The sequence below is a fragment of the Cannabis sativa genome, chromosome 1 (assembly GCF_029168945.1).
Source record: "Cannabis sativa cultivar Pink pepper isolate KNU-18-1 chromosome 1, ASM2916894v1, whole genome shotgun sequence".
In the NCBI taxonomy this organism is placed as follows: Eukaryota; Viridiplantae; Streptophyta; class Magnoliopsida; order Rosales; family Cannabaceae; genus Cannabis; species Cannabis sativa.
Window position 1 is genome coordinate 47,007,868 of NC_083601.1, and position 27,089 is coordinate 47,034,956.

Sequence of the window (27,089 nt, forward strand, 5' to 3'; positions counted from 1 at the left end):
TATAAAACCTAAAACAAATTACATTAAAATATTTCAAAAAGAATACATAATTGTTTTAAAGAAAATACAAGAACAATGTAAACCCAGAATTATGGGTATGAGAATTTGATAAAAAAATAAAAAATAAATAACTTAGTTCCATTGATAGTGTTGATCTTCGTCCCTATCTAGCTGCAACTCTGGAACCGACCATTTTTTAGCCTGAATCCATACAAATCCTCCATCGTCTGAGTAGAAAGAACGGACATAGCAGATTCAACAAGAGAGAGAGAGAGAGAGAGAGAGAGAGAGAGAGAGAGAGAGAGAGAGAGAGAAAGAAAGAAGGCACATAGCAGATCTATAAACAGAAAATTAAAAGGAAATTTGAGAATAGAAAAATAAAATCTAATTGAAAAAGAATCAAAAAAAGAAGATGAAGAAGAAGAAGTGGAGGAAGTGCGTACCTGAATAATTTCGAGGTGAAGATCTGAGCTTCCGTCTTCGTTGAAGACGTCGATCGCCGAAGACCCATCCATCGCATGGGTTGATCTCTCCGCCGTAGTCGACCTAGAGATCCTTGGAAAGCGTCAACGTTCCCTTGCCGTGAGCGAACTCTGAGATGATCTTGAACGTCAATCTCGCCGACGTTCCCTTGGTTGGCATGTCTCTTAGATGTGTGGCCTGAGAAGAACTAAAATGAGAGAGATGAAAGTGAAAAATATAAATCTAGGGTTTTTTTTAATGGAATAAAGTTAATGGCTGTCTCTTAGATGTACGAGACTAATTGTCTTTTTTAGTGCAATTGCTTTTTAATAATTGATTTGTAAGCCATTTATTACCCATTATATTTTTTATTTTTATTTACTTATTAAAAGTATATTAATTGTAATTGTATTTTTATTTTTTATTTTTTTAATTTAGTTATGATATAGTGACGCGCCATGTGTGTTGGGATACATTTATCCAGTCATGCCTGGTGTGTCACTATAGGTTTATATTTTTTCACATTAATAAAAATTAAAAAATTGTGGGATTTACTTTTTAATGACACTCTATATTTTTAGTGACCCGCATTACATGTGACTAACACTGAATATTTAGAGTCTATTTGTGCCTGTCACTAAAAATTATTCCTAACTATTTAGTGACCCACACTAAAATGTGTGTCACTAAATAGTGTCACTAAAAGGCCAAATTGTAGTAGTGAGCCTAATTTATTTATACTTAAAATTAGCTCTAGATATATTATACTATTATTATTAGTATAATTAAGTATCAAATTGTTTGCATAGTATCACTTTGTAATAACCATATAATTAAGATATAAATTTTATTAGGTTGACATTGATTTTGGCATCACTAACAACCATGGAGATACAAAAATATTTTTTTCTCTCTTCCACCTCATTATTCATTGTGGTCACTTGTAAAAAATACTTCGTTGTGGCATGCATTAGTAATGCTCTTTTAAATTAGACTAAATATTTTAAGAAAATATTAATAAAAAGAAGAAATATTAAAAAACATTAGTAGTATCTAATATTACTTAAGGTATAATTAAGTATCGACTACTATATAATTTAATTTAATAATTATTATAAAATACCACTAATTATTTATAAAGCAACACCTTTAATGTCTTAACAATGCTTAATAAAAAAAAATATTATTACAGTAGAACCTCTATCCAAGAATACACTTGGGACCAAGTAAATTATATTCTAATTGGGAGGTTATAACTAAATAGAGTTACACTAGAAAAAAAAATATTAAAAAACCAAAAAAATATCAATGTAACAATAATAACAATAAATAGTCATTAATACTATATCATAATAGAAATATTTTAGAGTAAATATAATTTCATACATGTATTATAATTTAAAATAAAATTATTAATTTTACATAAATAAATTTACAAAATACATGTATATATTTTATTAAGATGTAATTATTCTTATATAGAGGTATACTTTGTTAATAAGGGACTTAGAAAATGTATAACTAATTACAATTTAGAGGTTATTCTTATTTATAACTGGCACAAATCGGGACTTGATTTTTCTATAACAAATTAGAGGTTATTCTTGAATAGAGTATTCTTAAATAGAGATTCTATTGTATTAGATATTAGTGGTGTTTAGCACTACTTAGAAATAATGCACTTTGATTGATTATCTATATTACCTAAAAGATATTATATTAAAATATAGGAATAATTAAAAAAAAAAACAGCGGCGACAAAAGTATTTCATTTTACGATTTTAATAGTTGTACCTTTTTTTAGTTGTTAATTAAGTGCCAATTAAGTCCATTAAATGCTAGCTTAATAATACATAGCAACATATTTTTTTAGCTTATTTAATACGTAGTCTAATAATATGTCGCCACGTATTTTTGAGTTGACATTTGATTGCCAAAAAAGAATATAATTACAATAAAATTGTAAAATAAAGTACTTTTACCGTTATTTTTTGATTGAAATTATATCTGTAATAATTATAAATATTAAAAAAAAATTACTATAAATATTTCTAAATTAATTATCGAATATTTTTAAAGAATATCTATAATCAATTACAAATAAAACATTTAAATTAGTAGACACTACTCGTACAATATATGTATAATAAGTTGTGTACAAGTGTGTGAGGCACTACTACCCATATTTAAGATTTAGCAATAAAAAAAATAAAAATGGGGAAATTGACATTTTGTAAGTTTGAGGGTATTATTAATATTTAATTTTGTTTTGGTTGCTTGAAAAATTAAAACTTTTAGGGTGCGTTTGTTGGAGTGCAACTAGCATTCTGACAAAAGTTTCTGACAAGTCACTTTCACTTTCACTTCAATTTTTATTTTATTAATTATTTATTATAATTATTAATATGAATAAAAATAAAATAAACTATGACATATTATTAGTCAAGCAGGGCTTACCAGATCCCGAAACGACAACAACCCATTTTCTCTTCTCCTGATAATTTCACGATAACATTTATTGATTCTTTTTCTCTTTTCTTTTATGGCTTCACTTGTCAGTTGTCAGACAGTCGCTCTTTTTTTATTAGGAAAATGGAGCTATTCTTCCCATTTTATTAGAGTTTGAATACCGAGAACTAGTCGAGACTAGCTCAAGTGGTGATAGGTGGGTGTATGAGTGTTGGAGTTCCTAAATTCGAGTTCCAAGTAAAATATGGTTGTAATATATAAATGCTTAAATTAAAAAAAAAAATTAAATACTGAGTAACAACCTTTAGGCTTGTTGCCTTCTAATTAATTTATTATATTTTAAACACTAATAATATCCTTTAGTATTTTCTTAATAAAGCTTTTCTTAACATTTTAAAATATTTTTTTTTTGTATTTTTATGAAAATTCACATAAAAACTCACATAGCAATCAATAGAGCAACTTAAATTTAAATATCAACTCACATAAAAATTATTAGAGCAATTACCGGAGCAACTTAAACTGTAATTTTTTTTTAAAAAAAAATAAAAAACAGTATATAGATTATAGAGTAATTCCTCTTTTAATAATAAGAAATGTTGAATATATGTATGAGATATAATATCACTATTAATACAATTTAATATTAGAGTTTATTATTTTAATTTAATAAATAATATAAAAATTATTAACTAATTATAAGACAATACTTTAATAAAAAACAATTATAAAGTGAAATTTTATTATAGTGCCACACCATACTATTTATCAATAAATAAATATTTATTTATTATTTTTTTTTTTGGGGAAGATAGTGACCCATCTACTTGTCCATTTTGAAAAAAACAGATTATGTGATTATAATATGTGTCCTTTGTTTCAATAATAGTCTTATTCTTTTTTGTTCGAATAACTCCTTTTTTTTTCTTAAAGAGTAAAAGTTTTTTTTTTTTTTTGAAGACTCTAGGAATAAAAGTTAGAAAACTACATGTACTAAAATATCAAAAGAACACTACAAACACGAAATTGCCTAATATATTTGGCCTAATATCAAACTATGCAAAATCATTCAACTTGTCCTATTATTTTATAGCCTAATTTTTATATTAAAAATAAGAGGTGCGGTTTAGTTAGGGTTATGTTTTGTTATTGTTATTAGTTTTATCTTTTGTTTTTATGATATGATTTTGAGTATATATTTTAGTTTTGTCTGTGTATCATGATTTTAAATGTTTTAGTCTTGTTTATGTGAGATGATTTGGAGTGATTTAATCTTTTTTATGTGACGCATATAGTTTTGTTATGTTTTATTTCATTGTTGATTTTTCTTTATTCTTCAATGGCTGCTATTAAATTATTGTCAATGGTTGAAAATAATATTTTTTTTGTGACTAAATGTGAGCAGTGCAACTACGTACTTTACACAATAATATTTTTTTTGCGATTGAATGAGTTGTTAGTAGTGCAGTTACGTACCTTGTACAATAGTTGAGTGCTTAAGCTATGCGGTTGAACCTGCTGCAACAGTTTCTACTGTTGTATCTTTTGAACGGTGGATGAAACAAAATACAAGTGTTCTTAAAGTTAATTACGACGCTGCAATAATCTTTTTCATATAATTTTATTTTAAATTTTTTATCAAACGATTTAAGAATTAAGCGATTAATTACTTAATTTGTTATTTTTATTTTAATCTTTAAAGAAATAATAATTAATTGCTATTAATAAAATTTCATAATTTATTAGAAAAGAAAAATGTGTGTGAAAAAATATTTGTAGAATTTACATGTGTTACAGTTAATCTTAAAAAAAAAAAAAATCATTTAAAACTGATATTTTTTTTTTAAAAAAAAATCAAATATAGACAAAATAGATCTCACTATCTCCAATCAATTATTATTATTATTGAAGGGAAATAATAAAGGATAGAGAGAAATTTATTAAGTTGATCCTGAGCCATGCATGTGGACCAGACTCAAAGACTATAATATGGACAAAGGCTATTTATTTATTATTATTATAAACGGCTAAGAATTAACACACGCCTAATTAATCACAATTATTATCTTAAACCAACCTTTCTATACAAACTTTTATTTTATTTCATTTTATTTTTGTAAAGAGAATTATTCAAAATAGTTAAGCTCTATTCAATTGGGTTTCAAAAAAATAAAATAAATAATAAATTTATGGGATCAGATTTAGCTTTGTCTAAATGTGAATGATTGTGACATTTTTGGTGGTACAATTATGACTTCCATTTCAGTATTTACTATGCCAAGCTAGCAAAGTACCATTTTTTTTTTATATATATATATTTTCTATTTTTATAAATGCCTCACATTCTCACAGTCACACATTCAATTAATTTTATTGTACATAAGTTAACTAACACTTCTTTGACCAAAAAAAAAAAAAACAGAGAAATTTGCGGCCAAACCCCTTTAAGTTTCAATTAACATACACTTAACCTCCTATTTTTTTTTTTGGCGGCAAAACCCCCTTAACTTAGCTTCTGTTTGCAAATTCAATGTATCAGTTAAATTTCAATGTTAAATGCCAACTAAGACGCCAAGTTGGATTGCTATTGTGTATATTTATGTACACGTGGCATATTTTTATTAGTCCATATAATTTAATTATTTTAATCTTTACAAATTACTTACAATTATAAAAAATAAATAAAATTAAAAAAATTATATATTTTTTTGATCTATAAAATTAAAAAATATATTATACAATAATAAAAAGTTAAAAAATAAACTACAAAAACAAATTATCAATCTTTCTTCTTCTCTTCATCTTCTTGCGCAGGTGCACAGCCCAGGTCAAAGGTGCAAGACGGTGGAGGCGGAGGACGGCAGATCAAGGGAAGAGACAGGATCGAGATTTATTGGTCTTGGGGGAGTTGATGGTACTCCGGTCGTCTTGACAAAGAATCGTGTGAGAGAGAAATCGCGTGAGACGGGGGTTCTTGGCCATTTGTGGCCTCTGTTTTCTCGTCGACATTAATGGAGATTTTGGATGGAGGCCGTCGTACAGGTTGATGGAGGCGGAAGAGTGGAGAGCGGTTCAGATCTAGGTTTAGTATTTTTTTTCTTCTCTTATTATTATTTTTTTTTCTTGCTCTTGTTTGAGATTGGGATTGGGGCTTTTCTTCTCTTGTTTTGTATTGATAGTGTTTTTCAGTTTAATTTTTTAGTTTGTGTTTGAAGTTGAGTTTGAGATTGTTCGAAATAAATTGCGGTGGTTGTTATGGCGGTCGATGGTGGTGCCGTTAATGGTGATGGTGGCGCCGTTAATAGTTGGTGATGGGTTGTAATGGGATGGTGGCCGTTAATGGTGATGGTGGTGTGTCTGTCGTTAATAGTGAAGAAGGAAACAAAAAAATCTGATATTATATATTTTTTCAATTAATAATATTAGTTTTGTAATTTTAAAATAATTTGAAAATTACTAAAATAATAAAAGTTATTAAAATAATTAAAATTGTTTAGACCAATAAAAACATGCCATCTGTATCTATGTACACATTGACAATACAAGTTGGTGTCCTAGTTGGCATTTAACACTGAAATTTAACTGATACAATAGATTTGCAAACAGAAGTTAAGTTAAGGGGTTTTACCACCAAAAAAAAAGAACAGGGGGTTAAGTGTATACTAATTAAAACTTAAAGGAGTTTGGCCGCAAATTTCTCAAAAAAAAAAAAAAGGTAAACTTACACTTTTCTGGTTTATTGGTAACCTAATTAGCTTAGTAAACTTCCATTCAAAAAAAGAATATTAACTAATTAACTTAGTAAACTAATTAAAAAATATTAGTTTAATTTGAACTCAAGGCAAAAATGTATATTAGTGGTGGTCGTACAATATTATTTTTTCTTTTAGAAATAAAATTATTGAATTGTTCTAAATTAAATAAAGTTTAGCTTATAGTACTAAACATATAATTTAAAAATAATTTGTTATCTTCATATATTTTTTTTAATTTATTTTATAGGTATGTAAATTTAAATACTTTAATGTAAACTATTTTGAATTCTTAAAAAATTTATAGGAAAATTCTGTGATTACTGATTACTTTAAAAGCCATAATTAACTAATATATTTTTGGGAAGAAAAAAAAAAGATATTTACTAATTTTAATACAAATAACCTAAGAATGAGAAAGTATACATATATTTTATCGTCATTTAATGTTGAAAGTAAATTTTCATTCTTTGTCGCTGACAGTTGGATAGAGTATTATTAATGTTATTATTTTCCCATTAAAAATTCAAAGTGTCATCTCTATCACGTTTCAAACTTCAAAGGCACTCAGTCTACTGACTTCTTCCATTTTTTTTTTCTTTATAAAATATTTAAATTAAAAATAAATAAATAAAAATCAAAATTGTAATTAAGTAGGGGTCAATATTATAAGTGGGCCCTACAAAGGTGACCCATCTAGCGAAGCCCAACTAGGATAATACCAAATATTTTTATATATTCGGTGGGGAATCGTCAGGATGACGAGATAGCCAATAGCAACATACCACGTCATCTGAACCAAAGGTACGATATAACGAGACGATAAATAAATTTAATAACTCAATTTTCGGATCCGTTCATTCCGTATCGTGACTCGTAAAGCGTGATCTTGACATCCAGCGATGTAGTTCTCTCCACGCGTTTGATATTGCAGTGCATCCACGCGCTGGCCCTACATCTCACTATCACATGTTCATGTTTTTTATTGATTAAATTAATTTGAGGTGTTAGGTGACAAACACGTTGGACCAAAGATTTTAGTATAGATAGTTTTTTTTTTTTTTTAAAAAAAAAATAAATAAAAATAATAGATACAGTACTACTACTCTACGGCCATGTTATTCTTAAACTAAGTTTTCTTAAAAAAAAAAAAAATACAATTTAGGTTAGCTCGAGTGGTTATAGGAGGTACTGTTTGAATCCCAAATTATATATTGTAATATATAAATGCTTAATTTATAAAAAAAAATGCTAAAAATTATAGTGATATATAACTTAGGAAAATTTCTATAGTACACTTTATTTTTTAAATTTAAATTATTTAAAATTTTTTAAAAATTTATAAGTGATTTTAAATAAATACAATTTATGTGATTATAAAAAAAGTTAAATTAAAAAATTCTCTACAATGCTAAAATTGATAGGATTCTACTAAAATATTCCTAAATGTACTATAAATTTACCTTATAACTTATACTGTACATGTTATATATTTTGAATTAATCATTGTTATATAAAATTATTAACTATTCACAAAATACTAAATTTTATGATGATATGAAATGTTAAAAGGTACTAATAGTATTTTTTTTATACATTTTTATAATGGACACCAATTGTATTGAATACTATGTAGAGATGTTATATTGTTATTTGTATAATTAAATATTAAAGTCCACATAATATAATTTAATAACTATTATACAATACCACTAATTGAGTAGAATGATGTACCCTTAGAAATATGTAATATTGATATACTATTTTTTTATGGCTTAGGAAAATACGTAAACTTCTAAGATTAATGTTAAAAAAATAATAATAAAAATGGTACTAATGCAATATAAAAATGCATTACTTATTTGACTTTGTATCATTAGATTGGACCAAATACAGTGTGTGACTTCAGTCCAAGATTAGGTTGATGACAATGAGCCAAGACCTAATTAAGTCGATAATTTTTTTCTTTGCACAATTATTAAGTGAAATAATAAAATTTTAAAATGACCAAAAATATTAGATATTTTAGTACTCTTGATTGAATCCTTAATCATACATAATAGATCATGTTTGACCATATACAAGTAATTTTTACTCAAATGTGCTTTTCAAGGATCAAATAATCATCCAATTTAATTATCTTATATAGTTATTGTAAAATAACTAATTTAATTATCATCCAATTAATTATCTTATGTTTGACCATGTATAGTTATTGTAAAATTTAAGTTTTGCATTTTTTTCAAACTGTTATAAATTTTTTTCAAGTTATTAAGATTATTAGATTTAATATGTATTAAATTATACTCCTAAATTTTTATTTATATCAGACTTTTCTTAGTAAAATTAGACAAAAATTATTGAATCCAACAATCTTAATAATTCGGAAAATATTTTTAATAACCTAAAAAAATTTAAGGGCATGATGTTAAAGTTTGAGAGGAACAGAAATTCTAATTAACTTATAAATTATATTAAAGAAATATGTGGAATACATTATGAAAGTAGACAATCATTCCCTAATATAAGATTTGAGAAATTGTGTCAAATATAGTTCATACAAACACGACAATATAGTAACCTTTTACCATCATAATGAGCATATAAATACCCTAATAATATATAGAAAAGAGAATCGGTCAAAAAATTCTTAGTGATAAATACTATTATTAATACTGTGACTTGTAAACTAAACTTTAATATTCAAACTACGTAAAAATCATCTATTCTAATATTCATTAATTATTTCATCTACTCAAACTACCTAAAAAATCATCTGTTCAAAATTTTCATAGAAGTACGTACTCTATTATTGTTGTAAAAGTAAATTTGTGGATTAGAGCCACATAAAAATATATGTGTACACATTATTTGTCTAATTTTGATGTCTCTTATTTATTGATTGATTTCTTATTTATTTATTTATTTATTTTTGCTTGAATCATTTTTATTTTTTTTTATTGTTGTGATCATATTGATTTTTCGAAGTGAAGCGATGTTGTTATTTTTGTCTCATTCAACTTAACTGGGACCCAAAATTTATTTTGTGAGAACTTATTAATTACTATATGTGACAGTCAATAATCCTGTGATCCATAACGGGAAACATCAGGTAAGCTGTGCAATCTCACACCGCCTGGGGAAGGTCAAGTGGAATGATTCTGAGACTGTGTAGGTATGGGACTGCACAGTTGAAGAGGGCTTAAATGGATTGATTGGTACTACCTATGTCAACAAGGTGCATCTTGTTTTTCGGTAGCCCATCTCGAAAGAACTTCACAGTTAAGCGTGCTTGGCCTGGAGCAATTTCAAGGATGGGTGATCTCCTGGGAAGTTTTCCCAGGAAGCGTGTGAGTGAGGACAAAGCACGTTGGAAACACTCGTGTTGGTCTGTAGGGTCAGTCATCAGTCCATGAAGCAGCCAGAGTGACGAACTCGTGTATAAGAGCCATTAGTCCGTGAGTGTAAGGACCCAATGAAAGCTTAAAGCGGGGACGCTACACTATATAAACAAATTATGCCTAGTTAAATTATTATAAATATATGTGTTGGGGGTTTATATAGTACTATATATTTTGTGTTTAATTATCAAATAAAATAAAAATATTAAAAACATTTAATACAATTTTACAGTCTTCTATTATTCATTCCAATTGCAATTAGGTGGGATTGTAAATAAATTTATGAATCATTAATTATCATGTTTTGAGTATTGTCTCATCATTTGTACGTAATATAATGAAATATATAAAGATTAAAAAAAAGAGAGAGAGAGAAATTAAAAATTGAAAGTAAGTAGATGAGATGGGTTATCACAAATGGGGGGGGACCACATGTGAGGTACGTAAATGACATGCAAAGTGTGAGGTCCATTGAGGATGTATGATGCTCATGATGCATATACATGTTATATTATAATATTATCATTGTATATGCATTAAATATTATTGGCTAACTTAGAATATATATATTAAGTTGAATTTATTTTAATTTAATAAATATTATTTTTGTGTTTTGGAGTAACATTTATTTTATTCATGAATAATCTGTGCTATAAATATTTATGTTTAATTCGCAGTTATAAAGTTTAATTTTTAACGGTAATAATACTTAAGTTATAATTTTTGAATTTCTGTAAGTATCTAGTTGTTAAGTGTTAAGTAAATTACCACGTGATAATTTTTCATTAGTTCAATTTATTAAGTAATAGTTAAATAGTATAGAATTCTAAAAATATGAATTAATTATTAATGTCAAATATTAAATTTATTTATTTATTTACAAGTAAAATTTAATCTTTCTTTAAATAAATAAAAAAAGGAAATATACTTATTATTGGGTGTGACTGTGAACAACTCTCTCTTTCCTGTTTTTTCTCTTCTTTTCAATTATTAAAGTTTATCTCATCTCATGCCAAAAAAAAAGGTTTATCTCATCTAATAATACCATCTCTCCTCTCGAGAGATTCAAAATGGATCTTATATCGCGAGATACTGAGTTTACTTATCGTCTCATTCAAAATGAGATCCAGGATTGGGTTTTACAAAATGATTCCACGAGTTGAGTTGAATCGGGACAAATTAAATATCATTTTTAATTTTTAATAATAGAGAATGATTAAATAAAATTTGCATTTTTTAAATAAATAAATAAAATGGTCTGTTTTTGGTCTGCCGACTGATATTGTGGAAAGAAGGAAAGTTGAGCTGTTTTTAGTGGGCTACACAGTCTTTATTTTTTTTTTTCATAAATTATCCAATCCAATAATAATTAAATGATACAATTATAATCGATTTCTAAATATTGAATATCCTATTGTAATTAGATCAGATTAAATATAATTTTAAATATCTAATTGTATCAAATATTGAATGGAGTGTCCAAAAATCAAATAAATCCAATATCCAATGAAACTAATTAATATTATCATTTAGTTTAGACGAGTAATTAAATTTTATATTGTTATACGTAAAATATATATATAAAAATTAACATTAAAATTAAACTCTTCTTTTCTTAAATTGGATGGATCCAATCTAATTCAATACATACTGGGTCTGCTAAAATATTGGATGAATCGACCTGATCCAAAAAATACAAAGTCTAAAGTATTGAATAATCCTAAATTAAATCAATAAATATATGAAATACATCTAACAGATAGAACCGATCCAATCCAACATCCAATAGATATTGATCGATTGAATGACTAAAATTAATTGGATCAGATCAAATAGTAAAATCTAACATCCAATATATGATTGGATCAGATCTAGATAGGCCTATAAATATTGAATGTGGTCTAATAAACATACACAACTCATTTTTTTAATTAATCTTATTATTCTTTAAGTTTTAATTAATTAAACATTATAATTTAAATTGTGTAACCTATATTTCAACATTAATTTTATACAGGACATCTAAATTGTCTAATACAATAATAAAAAAAGAATGTGTTTGCATTGCCAGTGTTATAACTTTTGATTATTTTTCAAACCAAATCGTACATGTAATTTTTGTAGTTTTTTGAATCGTGAATTCACGACTGCATTGAAAGACCTTAAGGGCTCAATTTTAGATTGTATAAAGATCGTATTATATTAAATAACAAGAAACATTATAATTTATATTTAGATAAAATTTTGTATTGTATTTAATATCACGACTAAAAAATTTAATTTAATGTAAATTATATTATTTAATACATAATAATATATTCGCATCAACTTCTATTATAATATTTACAAAGGTTTCAGGATTGTAGACTTGAATCCGACTACAGACCCTGGCCTTAGACTCGAACCCAAACTTGGACCCAAACCTTGATTCAACCTTGAACGACGGATATCAAAACTTGGAACTCGACCTCAAATCCTAAATTCGATTTGGGGTTTGTGGCCTGTGACCAAAAATGAAATCTGAGTGCAGGGCCGAGGTTGAGGTTGGGGTCAAGTTTAAAAAATATACTATATTGTGTAATTTTTAGTATAGTTGGATTAAGAAAAAATATTAGTAGTAGAATAGTATTATTTGGTGTTGATTTAACCCCAAATTTGAATTTTATCATTAGAGTTGTCCTATGATAAAGATAATATATAATTTTACATAATACATTAATACAAGTAAATACTAAATAGGTAAAGTATTGTATTAAGTAATACTTATATATATAATACAACAAGGTATACCAAACCAGCCTTAAAAATACAAAACATCATAAGAAATGCGATGTGGTGTGATACAGTGTAGTTTAAAATACAATTTATAATATTGCCAAATAACTCAATAATTAAATAATTTGTTTCAACAACTTACCTTAAAAATACAACAAATTAAGTTCTTTCTTCTGAAATGTGTATTTACAAGTTACAACCCAAAGGTACTTTTTTCTATATATATACTTTATAAAAGTTGGGCCAATCTAGATAAAATAGAAGGATATATAGCTTCACTTGGAATAATAACTTGGAGTTTTGGACATACAAATTATACACTTTTTTTTTTTTTTAAGAAAAACGTACATTACAAAATATACACTTTATTTATATACGTTGGAATAAATAATAATAATAATAATAATAATAATAATAATAATAATATTTATATATATTTTTGAAAATGGAATTGGAATAATAATTTGGACGTACACAGTATACATTATTTTAGTTTTTAATGTGCATATATCTTTATATATATATCTATATCTATAGTAACATGAATGAAAAGATGTATGTGGACTTGTTTGGCTAAATTTATGTTTTCAATATTAGTTTTTTAGGAAACTCTTCTACTAAAAACTAAAAGGTAAAATTAACTTATTTGTTAGAGGGTAAACTTGAAGGCTGAGAATACACAAGCTACTGAAACTAGAGCAAAAGCTTTATGCCTTTGATAATATTTTTTTAGTTAGTTTTTTGCTATTTTAATTAAAAAAAAATAAAAAAATATTGTATAAAATTGCTTTTACTTTCTAATTTTTTAATTGAGAATCAATATTTTAAAAAACTTTTTTTTTAAAAAAAAAGTCACATTCAAAATATTTTTAAACAATTTTTTTAATTAATATTTTGGACTTCTACTCTAATTTGGACTTTGCGACCCAAACCCGAACATCGAACCCTAACCTTAGCCTAAACCTGGGTCCTGGACCCAGAGACCCAGACTCAAACCCCAAACCTAAACCCTGACTCAAACTTGGCTTAGACCCTGGACTAGGCCTCAGCCCTAGGGCGGGTCCTGAGGGTAGGCGAGCCAGGCGTGCGGCTTGAGCCCTCGAACGCCCAGGGCCCCAATATTGTGAAAAAAAATGTTAGTATGTAGTTAAAATATTAAATAATAAGAAAATAAAATAAAAATTATTTAGTGTAGCGGTAAAGAGTCTTATTTTAAGTTAAGATGCCAATAGATCAATAATCAACTTCTAATTAGTGTAGCGGTAAAGAGTCTTATTTTAAGTTAAGATGCCAATAGATCAATAATCAACTTCTAATTTTCTAGTTTTTTAGAAATATTTTATGTGTAGCGATGAAAGATTGAATATTGAAGCTCTTAAGAAATTTTAACAGCTTTACCATTACACTAAAGTGTTTAAACTATTATTTTGATTATAATTAATATATATATATATAGGGTCTCAAAATTTAATTTTGCCTTAGGCTCCATATACTTTAAAATCGGCCCCCCTCGGTCCTGAACCTTGACCTGGACCCGACCCAGACCTAGACTCCAACTTGGACCACAACCCCAAACTCATACCCAGACTTAGATTCCAACCTCGGGCCCAGAGCCCAACCCCAGACTTTGGGCCCCCGGCCCCGAACCCAAATCCAAATCTTGGACCCTGATCCCAAAACCAGACCATGAACTCCAGTCCCAGACTTAAACCCCGACCCCGACTCCAAACCTAACTTAAATATAATTAATAAAATGGTTATATATAAAACACATCTTTATTTTTTAAAATCAAAATTTTAAAAATAAAAAATTTACTATAATTTTTGTAAACCATACACCACAGTTTCTTTCAAAAATAACAATTAATAAATATATATGTCATAAAAAAACTTTTTGATGACAAGAAATATTTGCTCTTTTTTAATTAATCCCACTTCTTTTTTTGTTACTTCATGACATGCTTATAAATCCATGTATTTGATTCCCTATTGGATAAACAGAGACTTATTAGCAAACTCATCCACTAACAATATTTTATATATTTTTATTAAGGAAAAAAAAATAATACGAAAAATGTATTATGTCCATTTTGATTAAACTTAATAAGCACCAATGACTTTTTGAGTGCACTGATGTAAGTTAAAAGTTTTTATTTTTTTTGAAACAAGATATATTTAATAAGAATTGAAACACTTACATTTAACAAATAATTTCTCTATAGTGGTTAATGACACATGTTTTAAGATTTCATATGGTGTCCAAAAAAATAATAATTGTAATTTACAGTGCTAAAAAGTATATAATGCATTATTTAAAGAGAAATGCTAAATGGCACTAGTATTAGTGTACGTCTAGCACCTTCCTACATGTTAATATCGCTATTAGTCAAACTAAGTATCAGATCCCATATAATTTAATATAATAACTTTTAGAGAGTATTGCTAGCTAATCGCAACGTGACATTATGTCGATAAAATACTAAGTATCACTAGTGCTTAATAATAATACTTTAAATTTAAATGTAATATGTCGGAACAAGTGTATCATAATTAATAAATAAAGATATATATTTTTGAGATGTGTCATTGTAATTGTATAAATAATATTATTGATCATTACAAACAATATCATCAATTTCGTACCCTACCACGTAATTTTCTTATAATTTTTAGGGCTAAAATAAATTATATTTAAATAATTTTATTTAATTTGTAGAGAATGTTTGGGAATTAGAACCAATTTATTATTATGAGTAGTGGTGCTCCATTTTCTACTTGTCTGCTTCCAAAGAAAGAGACAGGACCTTTTGTATAGGAAAGAAATAGTTAACATCACCTCTAATTTTTTTATTCTTTTTTTTTGGGTAAATAATAAGTTCCCTAATTTTGTTTTCCTTTGTGTTTAAATTGGCAAAAATTCCCTTTAATTCTTTTTTAATTTTTATTTTTACAAAAATTCTCCCGAATTATATTATTACATTTGATCATAGATTGTTGTTTATGCGATTAGATATTAGGGCCAGTCCAAGTATTAAATAGCTTAGACCATTATAATTTTTTTTTTATTTTTAAAGCTCATTTTTTTTTAAAAAAATATATATTTTTTTAATTTTTTTATTATACACATAAATAAAAAATTTATAACTGAAAGTTTAGAACTTATCTTAAAAAACAAATTAATAAAAAAATTGTAGTCAATGCACACAATTTTTTTTTTCCTTTCTTGTATAAAGAGCTTAATTTTAAACTCTTGCTCAAGGCCCCAAAATGTTTGGGCTAACCCTAATAGATACTAATAGGGAAACTTCCAAATTTTACAATAATACTGCCACACGGCAATTATTTCTTTTTTACTGTCCAAGCCTTTTTTTTTTCTTTTATACTGTCCAGACCTAAAATATTTACTTTTATACTGTTAACAGTAACATAGCACAAACGGCACTTCCTTCGTGGTTGGGGACGGACAAATCAACACCAGAATCATGAAAACACCGGGGAAAAACCATAAAATCTGGAAAAGAGAAAAATTTACTAAATCAACAACAAATTACTGTTTTGTAGTGTTATTTTACTATTGTTTTAATATGAAAAAAAGGCCACATAAATGAAATATTGTAAAAAATGACAAGACATGAAATCTATATCAGTTCTCATAAAGAGCAATGGACAATGGGAAAAAGAACATAATTATTTCAAGAGAAGGTGACAATCCTATAAAAAAAACATAAGAAAACACTACTAAAACAACACAAAAAAAAAATACAGAACATAAAAAAATAAGCATAAAAAAACTTTGGAATGGTAGTATTTCGATCGGGTGTACTTGGAGACCCATCCTATAAAAAAACATAAGAAAACACTACCAAAACAACACAAAAAAAAAAAAAATTAAAGAACATAAACAACAAGCATAAAAAAACATTAAAAAGACTAACAAAAAAAAACATGCAAGAAAAAAAAAAAAAAGAAATAGGAAATATAATCAACTTGAAAAAACTCTTAAAACAACACAAGAACAATAGAAAAAAAACCTTATCAGATTTGGGAGACTTTTGAACTTTCTTTTGGCTGTTTGCATCTTTTACTTTGTTTCAAACATCTCATGATTTGATAAATAATAAAACACACAAAAACAAACTAAAGTTTTCAACTTTACACAAACCAAATTATAACTATTGCTCATTCATATGTGGGCAAATTTTACATTAACAAAATAAAAAGAAAAAAAAAACAAACAAACAGATGCCCACACAAGAAGAAAACTCCATCATAGTCCACACACACCATTATTATTATTATTATTATTATTATTATTATTATTATTATTATTATTATTATTATTATTATTATCAATAATAACAAAATTAACCCAAAAAAAAAATTGAAACTTGAGTTGTATATACAAAAGGGTAATGATTTGAAATTGAAAATTCTGTTGTGTATGTGTTTTTTCTACCTTGTTCTTCTTCTTGGTCCACAAAGAACCCAAGATAAGATCCATGACCATACACGGCGAGCTCTAGAGAAGAGTCTATCAGTGTAAGGTTTGGACTCTCTGAGAGCATCTTCCATGGTTTCAACAAAGAGGTTGAGGTTTCTTGGGGGAGGGATGTAGAGAGTCAAAGGGATTGCAGAGAAAGGTGAAAAAGAATTGTAACATGGTTATGGTTTTTGTTTAGAGTGAAAAATATAAATAAATAGATAAAGTTGATGAGAGGGTTAGCTTTATTGAGTAGTGTGTGTGAGAGTTGTCACATCTCACATCCAAATCAATCATTTTAATAAAATAAAAAAATTTAAATTTTGATGTGGGGAGACACAACTACCCATTATTTCTTATTTTATTATTATTATAATAAAATATTTTGGAAAAATGAAGCAATGAAGCAATTGGTAATGAATTATGTACTCTGGAATGATAAGTGGCAATGATAAATCCCTTACACAGCTAAAGTTTCAAGGCAGTAAACTGCCAAAAAAAAAAAAAAAACAGTACAAATGTTGTTTCCAGCGTGGCACAGTATAAATGTAATAAAATGGGAAAAATCAGTAGTGGGTGTAAATTTCCCTACTAATATAATTGTAATAGATAGTATAATTAAATAACTAAAGTTAGCTGAAATAATTTAATTTATTGATAATAAATATATAAAAATTAACTCGGCATCGTCATGCTTTTTTAGTGGATAAAGAAATTTGGCTAAATAGTAATTTTCCTCTCTGAACTTTGACTTATACCAAATTATGCCCTCTGAACTTTTTTTGCCGTTAAAAATTCCCCTTGAATTATTGAGATTGTTAAATTTAAGGACTTTTGTCTAATTTTATTCAATTTTATTGTTTCAGGTACTAAATCATGCTCTCCAAACTTTGATATCTACCAAATTATGCCCCTCAAACTTTTATATATATTAAATTATGTCCTCTGAACTTTCATCCATGTTACAATTTTTTTACTAAAATTAGAGAAAAGTCCTCAAATTTAACAATCTTAATAATTCAGGCAGAATTTTTAACGGCTAAAAAAGTTCAGGGGGAAAAATTGTTAATTAGCCAAGAAATTTGTATAGTTTGATAAAAAATTTTCTTTTATTAGAATTTCCTAATATTTGAAATTAAAAGGCATTATGATTTATTTGTTCAAGGAATTATTCATTCTTTAAGAAAAATCTAAAAAGAATAAAAATATATTCATTCCAATTTTGGATAAATTTTAAATCATAACAAGAAAATAATGTCATCTCAATTATTTTAATGAAATAAATAAAGAAATTTAACTTGTATGGTTAAAGGAAGTTGAATTATTTGGACCAGAAAAGTATGGTGAAAAAAAAAGTTGTTTTTGAATTGGGATAGAGACTAGAATATTATTAGAAAATAGAAAGATTATATATATAGGGACACGATTTTGTCCTGTTATGTACTTTCACGAAATGTATTCCGTGATACATTAGATGGGTCTCGGGGTAAGTGTCAGGGTACTTTATTATTTTTTAACCCTAATAACTCCTAGATCAATTTCAGCCATCAGATCAAATAACTCCCTCATCTAACAGTTGTCGTACATCACGAAATACATTTCGTAAAAGTATAATTACGAAATAAAATCATGTTCCTATATATATTTATACATTGAAATTCTGTATTTCTTTTAAGTTTTTTATTGGAGTGGTCCACCTATGAAAATGGCACAAAGAAATTGGACCATTTTTAAATAAAATTTATACCAAACAGCAAACAAAATAAAGGACGTGTCCTTTTGTTCTTCTACACATCCAATTTTGATCAACCTTTGATCATAGTTTTTTGAGAAATGTTAAAAGGTCGTTTTTATGATGTATAATATTATTATGAATGTAATTTAATATTAGACACAATATATATTATATAATATTATTACTGGTATTAAACGTTATTTATTTTACTTTAATAAATATTATAAAAAATTATTAACTAATTATAATGCGACATTTCATTGTAGTGCTAAGTACCATAGCAATGCTCTATAATTTCTTTGGTAAATTCATAAACCCTTTTGTCTTCCAAAATAAAATAAATTACTTTCATATAATCTTCATAATTATCTTATAATTTTTAAAAATTTATAAAATACCACATGTATACTATATTGTATATAATTTAAAATGTTACATAATCGATATAATTTATAAATAATATAAATTGGTAATAAAATACTATGTTTTTTATTTTAAATTTTAAAAGGTTAATTTGAATTTTTGTTTACTGAACTTTGACATGTACTAAATTTTGTTCTCTGAATTTTTCAGATCGTTAAAAATTATTCCAAAATATTGAGATTGTTGAATTAAAACTAATTTTACTAAACAAAATCTAACATAGATAAAAATTAGGGAATACAATTTTGTACTTTAGAAAATTTAAGAGGCATGCTTTTTTAGATATCAAAGTACATTCAGAGGACAAAATTTAGTACATGGATTATATTACTAAAATTGAATGAAATTGGACAGAAGTCCTTAAATCTAATGATTTCAATAGTTTAGGGTTTTAACGAGCTGAAATGTTTAAAAGGCATGATTTTGTACATATTAAAATTCAAGAGGTAAAATCATAATTAACCTTTTTAAAATTGCATACCTAAAATTAAAAAATAAAGAGGCTTATTTGGTGAAAATTGAATCCTTAATCTCTATTATATGTGTAAAATATAATATTAACCATTAGACTAAAGTATTATATTTATATTTATCTCATTTAATTATAAATATATATTGTAACTAATCAACTACATAAACATATTTTTTTTTTATGGGATAGTCTATGTAGGTTTGCCATGTATTTATAAATTTAGGAGAGGATCAACAACAAATGCCTAAATAGACTAGGCACCCTCATTCATCAAAGGCTTTAAAAATATCATATTTCTATTTCAACTAGATTTTATTTAAATACTAAGCCTATAGATCGTTAGCTTTATAAAAAAAAATTATTTATCAACTCATACTTTAATAAAACAATTAAAACTAATAAGGTTAACCACATTATTAGCAAAATAATTTTCAAAACCATGTAAGCAGTACATTTGCATATATAATTATCTATCTATATCTATATATAAAGGAAAGTTTAGAAGAGTTGATGTGGCATGCTTAACTTCTTATTATTCTCCAAAGCTTATTTTTCTCTTTTTCTAATTATTTTATTCTCCTTTTTTTTTGTTGAAATTATTAATGTATGTATTTTTACAAATGTTTCAGTTCAAAAATATGTAACCTATATACGTTAACTTAATCCTTATTAATATTCTAACTTAAAAAAAAAAACCTATAAAAATCATTAATGTATATCCTATGAAAAGTTATACCAAATGTTAACTTATACGTTAACTTATTAATTATTACATTAATACCAAAATTTATATTGAGTTATTTTATATTATGTCTTATTATATCACTTTAAGTTAAAATATTAGAATTATATATGCATTGATTTTGATATTTTGACCGACATTTTTTATTTATTCCAACTTTAATGTTGCATACATAAATAAAAAAGAGTTAAATTTGAAAGGTGTAAGATAGTCTTGGAGCTATATATATGCTTCATTAGTTGTCTTTGTTATTGATATACATTGCTTTAGATTTCTTTATATACACTACTATCAATAGTACTATGTGTGGTCTGGGTGAAGTCCATGACTGATTCCATGTAATTATTTTTTTTTTAATGATCGATATATATATCATGTGTGGTCTGAGGTATGTATAGATTGCATACGATATATTATTTGAGAATATAGTTTAATTTATATATTTTTTTTATCATATTTAGATTTTTTCGCTTTTTTTTTTTTTTTTTTTTTTGAAACAGAGATTTTATGCATTTAGTTAATTTTTTTTATGTATTTACATTGCAGGAAAGATTCTTAATACTTTGATAAGACATAACTGGTATTATGTTGGCTGTATAAGGCTTGCATTTTTTTTTCCAAGAAGCCGAACAAACTCTAAGAAAGTTCTTGCCCAAATATTATTATAATATGATTGAGCACAGTACATTCTATACAATTTTCTATTTTTACATCTTGCAACAATTTTATGTTGTTGCTCAAAAAATGATTTTGGTAATTTTTTTACCTCTATATTTATCTATATATATATATAGTTAGGGTTAAGATTTATATTACTTGTCCTTTCCCTTAAGGTAGAATTTTTATTTCTCCATATACAGTATATATAATGGTCTTTTTCTTTTTTTTTTTTTCTATGAATTTTGGCAATTTAGGATTCAATATTATTAATTCACTAAACTTATTGAAGATCATTCCAATCCTTACCAAGTAGTCTATTCAATATCGATGGCGTAAGTACGTATAATGCTAATTTATTTATCTAGATACTAATATTACTGGTATAATTAGATTTCTCCCAATAATGTTTATATATTTATGTATTCTCTGTAATTTTATGTCTCCCATTATAATTGTTTTCCACAAAATATAAATGAAAAATATAAAAGGAAGCAATGAAATTTTTTTGGAGTTGATATTATATATTTTGGAGATTCATTTCACTTATTGCAGTTTATTTATATATATAAATATATATATTAATCACTTTATTCTCCATATATATATATTTTTAATTTAACAAATAAAAATTCTTCATATAGATATATTTTTTTTTTGAAGATTTGTTTCAGTAACTACAGTATGTATATATATTAATAATTGAATGGAGCTAGGTTCTAATTAGCAAAAAAAAAGAAGGATAAATTAATGAAAGATTTAGGCTCTATGCTTGCCATTAAAATATATATATTGTTAACAGTGGCGGACCCAGAATTTAAAGTGAGGGGGCGCGTAAATAAATTTAAAAAGAAAATATAAAGTGTAGTTAGTGGGGTTTGAACCTTTACCCTCTAACCTATTTACCAACTACCTTAACCATTACACCAAGGTTACTATTATGTCTATAAATATCATCTTTTTTTTCTCCTACAATGTGGGTCCGCCTATGATTGTTAATAGATTTTATAGTGCTAAAAAAATACTATTTAATGATAATTTGTTCAAGAATAAAAATTTGACCAATAAGTCGTTGAACAAAACTTGATACTTTTTTTAAGCTACCATGATTAGTTTGTATAACTTTTTTTGAGGGATTGATGTAGGTTTGGGCAATACAATTAGTGTTATGTGTATAACATACTCTTTATGTGAATGCATTATGTAAATAATGTATTTTCATTCAATGCTTTCACATATTAAAATGATAAGAAAAATAAGAAGAGCTAGAACAAATTTAAGAATTAATTTTAGAGAAATAAAAAGAAGTTTCTAATACTATACAAATAAGTAAAAGACGGTTATATTTTCTAAATCACAAATAAGTTTAAGTGACATTTTATATTCATTTAGTTAAAATTTTAGAATTTTGAGAATAACACATATATTTGGTCTCAAAAAAAATTAAACTGAGCATGCATGCTTATATTAATCTTGTAATAACAATTCATTCTATACTACATAATATTTTTTTTCTTTTACATATTTTATATACAAAATTGTGTATTTTTTTTATACGGTCCTATTAGCTTGGTGTATTACAAGCTCTTTTTTTATTATATTATACTTTAAGATACAAATTTCATATTTATATAATTTGATAAAATTAATTCTATAATCTAAACTTTTAAATACTTATATAATAACAAGCTATCTTAATAATTTTATAGATATTTGTCTTTTTTTTTTCGTTTATTTAGTGAGTCAAACATATCATAATTAGATAGTTTCAACATCATTCTTTGTAGTTGAAGGAGAAAAAGTCTAAATAGGTTTTTAAATAATAATAAATAAATTGCATAATCAGTCATAAGACGAGTTTATTAAACTTAAAAATTATTTTTTATTTGTTTTATTATAAAAATATATGCAATTTTTCTATTAATTCTACAATTTTTAATATTTGTCATAAAATTACAATTTTCTACATATTTTGACAATAACAAATTTCGTTTATAATTTCAAGTGTTATTTCATGTATAATACACACATCAAAATGTTAAATATTATTCTATAAAAAAATGTTATATTGTATACTATATCACTTAATTAATTTAAAAAAATCAAAATATAAAAATATTACAAAAATTGGATAATACCGCGCAAAGCGCGGCTTAGTTTACTAGTTTTATATATAAACATACTTTTTTATATAGTGTAAAAAGTGATATTTTTATATATTTTTTAATTAGATAACTAAATTAAGCTATAAAATCAAAATTTTCTTTTATTATATATATTGTCATAATTGGATTAAAATATAATAGTTTAATATTTTTAAGTAAATTAATAGTATTAGTAGTAGCTAGGTAATTAATATTGAAAAGTAATTTATATATAATTATTTAGATATATATATTGTCTTGCACAAGTAATTAATATAATTTATAATAAGTTGCTAAAACAATTATATTCTACTCAGCCTTAATAACCAAATTATTTTGAATTTTTGTAGCAAACAGATAAACAATAGAGATGGAAATTGGTCGGTTAATGTACGGGGAATGCAATCTCCGCCCCCATCCCCGTTACCTATTTATACCCCCATCCCCGCCCCATTCCCGTCTAATAACCAACGAATTCGGGGTAGGGGAATACCCATCGGTTATGGGGAACCCATCGGGTATCCATTAAGGTAAAATGAAAAAACAAATTAATTTAAAATAATTGAAAAAAAATAAGTTAAACTAATATTCTCACAAATATTTATTATGCATTCATAATTCATAGAAGATAAAAAATAAACCTACTTAAAAAAAGCATAACCTAATAGAAAATAAAAACTAAATATGTGTCAAAGTTTGAAAAAAAAACAAAAAAAATTATATATATCTATATCGGGGTCGGATATGGTGCGGATAGTATTATCCCCGCCCCCGCCCCATCCCCGCTTCGGGTATTGAAATTGTCCTCCACCACCGCCCCATTAACCACTAAAATGGGAAATCCCCACCCCATTAGGGGCGGGTCCCTGCGGTTACCCAACCCCGCGGTATAAATTTCCATCTCTAATAAACAGTCGCTGAAATTATTGGTACGGCACTATTGGATATGGATTCATGGGCAAGTAAGTAAGTATATATAGTTGCTTTTAAGCTTTATTTATTAATATTATTCTTTTCTATTGTCCCCTTAGAGGGAGATATATCGCATATTAATTATATCCTATTATTTGCTTAAAATGATTTTTTTATTTTTATTTTTATATCTGAATAAAGATTTTTATTTTTAATTTTTTTAAAAAGGAAGTTGCGGAGAATCCACCATATACTACTGTACATTAAATAATTTTTCTTACTAAAAATAGTAAAAAGAATAATGCTTTAAACAATGATGGACTATGAAGTATTTGAAGAAAAAAATACAAACTTAAAAATATATTATTACATCTATTATAATTATTGATTACTTATATATAATTAATATTTCAGTTATATTTGCACGTATTTCTGTCTCAATAATTTCCATCACCACATTAGTATTTGATGATACATTATATATAATACTATATATAATAATATATAGGACAATTTTTAATATAAATGTGTATATATATATACATAAAATAACATAGATATAAGTTCTAATAATTGTCATCATAGTCTTAATTATATTATTATGTTATGCCAAGCATTGCCTTGTTATGCCATGAGCGTTTTCCTTTTAACTAAGGAGATTTGTTCTAATCTTGAAGGTATGATGGCAAAGTTCTGGTGGAAGTCTCAATCTCGTTCGGGTTCAAAGGGTGTGAATTGGATAAGTTGGAAGCGGTTGAGTAGACATAAGACTGATGGCGGGATGGGTTTCAGGGATCTTCGAGATTAAAATCTTTCGTTTCTTGGGAAACAAGGGTGGCGGCTATTAACAAATGAAGACTCCTTGGTAAGCAAGATTTATAAAGCTCGGTATTATCCTTTGGGTAACTTTCTTAATGCTACTTTGGGACAAAACCCAAGCTTTATTTGGAAGAGTATTATGGAAGCACAAGGGCTAGTCAAGGCGGGTTCTAGAAAGTCTATTGGCAATGGGGATAATGTAAGTATTTTGTTGGATCCATGGCTTCCCGACCCTTCTAATCCTTTTGTTCAATCTGATCATCCGGGTTTAGTGAATCAAAATGTTTCTAGCTTATTTTCGGTGCATTCTAAGAGCTGGGACTATGAGGTTATCAATGATCTCTTTGATGAAAGGGATAAGAATCTTGTGTTGTCTATTCAATTGAGTGGCTCTGCTACAGCTGATAAGTGGTGTTGGAATGATGAACCCAATGGCTTATACACGGTCAAAAGTGCATACCGAAGGCTACAGCAAGTTTCTGGTGTGCATGTTGCTGATCAAGACCAAAAAATGTTCAAGGCTATACGGAAGTTGGAAGTTCCTCCGAAAGTGCAGCACTTCTTGTGGCGTGTATTAGTCGGTTGCCTTCCTACAAAGGTTCAGCTCAGTACAAAAAAGGTTAATGTCGATTTGTATTGCCCTTTTTGTAATCTGGCCGTGGAAACTATCAGCCACATCTTGCTGGAATGCCGATTTGCACGGAGCTGCTGGTGTGTTTCCAATGCTCCAACTGGTGCGAATAATGGAGACTTCAACAGATGGTTCAATGCTCTTATTGAGCATCACTCGGCTGCCGTGGTTCAGGAAGCAGCATGTATTAGTTGGAAGATTTGGTCTGTTCGTAATGAGCTTCTATGGAATAAAAAAACTTGCTCTGCTATGGATGTGGTCCGTTCAGCTAGGACTGTGCTTAACCAATATTGTTCTGCTCAAACTCAAAAGACGGGGGCGTTATTGTTTGATGATATCAATAATGTAGATGAGCGGTGGAAGAAACCAAATTCTCATATGGTTAAGATTAATGTTGACGGGGCTATTTTTTCAGGAACAAAACAAGTTTGGCTTTGGGTGCGTCGCCCGTGATACGAATGGAATGCTTCTTGAAGCCATTTCTGCTTCTCGGTTTGGAGTGGTTAAACCAGAAATTGCCGAGACAATTGGCATTAAGGAGACCTTGAGTTGGATAGAAAGAAAGCAGTGGTCCAATGTCGTAATTGAAACTGATGCTCTGGTGGTGGTACAAGCTATTAATAGCTCAATTTTAATGCCTTCTCAGTTTGGATTACTTGTTGGGGATTGTCGGGCTTTAATTTCGTCTTTGAATAATGTTTCGTTAAAATTTGTTAAACGATCTGCAAATAGGGCTGCTCATTGTCTTGCTAGAGAGTCTTGTTTTTCGTGAGATTGTGTTTTTAATCAGCATAATGTCTCTGCTGGTTTCAAGTCTATCAGAATGGTGAAAGTGTTTAAATAAAATTTTCACTTTGACTCAAAAAAAAAAAAATATTATTATGTAATTCTGATAAAAGAATTATATCGTGGGCCAAAAATAAAAATAACTACTATTCACAATATCGTGGGTCTATTTTCTTCTGTATTTATTACACGCGTGATTAATTAACCAATAATTAATCAGCATATTCTTAATGATAACTTTTATCTGAAAATATCATCATATATTATTATAAATAATAATAAAACTAATTTACCAATCTTATTGACTTATTATACTTGTAATTTTGTAAGAGAAAACATGAATTTGTTTTTTAACTATATATCTTTTTATTTCTTTGAACATTTTTTAGTATCTTTTTCATTTTCAATATGCATGTAATTATTTTAAAT

General features: G+C 26.7%; 1 protein-coding gene and 2 long non-coding RNA genes across 4 annotated transcripts; 1 reads left to right on the forward strand and 2 right to left on the reverse strand.

Annotated features, from left to right (window-relative positions):
- On the reverse strand, positions 1-934 carry LOC115719148 (uncharacterized). Of its 2 annotated transcripts, none has more exons than XR_004012129.2 (2): positions 444-934; positions 1-227 (listed from the first exon to the last, which is right to left on the reverse strand). It is a non-coding gene; the product is annotated as an uncharacterized LOC115719148 (long non-coding RNA). The 2 variants fall into 2 exon arrangements; XR_004012128.2 differs by having other exon boundaries at positions 1-337.
- Positions 935-15,731: 14,797 nt separating this feature from the next.
- On the reverse strand, positions 15,732-17,741 carry LOC115707164 (uncharacterized). Its single transcript, XR_004009703.2, has 2 exons — positions 17,316-17,741; positions 15,732-16,370 (listed from the first exon to the last, which is right to left on the reverse strand). It is a non-coding gene; the product is annotated as an uncharacterized LOC115707164 (long non-coding RNA).
- Positions 17,742-25,382: 7,641 nt separating this feature from the next.
- LOC133034824 (uncharacterized) lies at positions 25,383-26,646 on the forward strand. Its single transcript, XM_061110245.1, has 2 exons — positions 25,383-26,219; positions 26,290-26,646. Exons 1-2 carry the CDS (start codon positions 25,383-25,385, stop codon positions 26,644-26,646), a joined length of 1,194 nt encoding a protein of 397 aa, XP_060966228.1.
- The last annotated feature ends 443 nt before the right edge of the window (positions 26,647-27,089 follow it).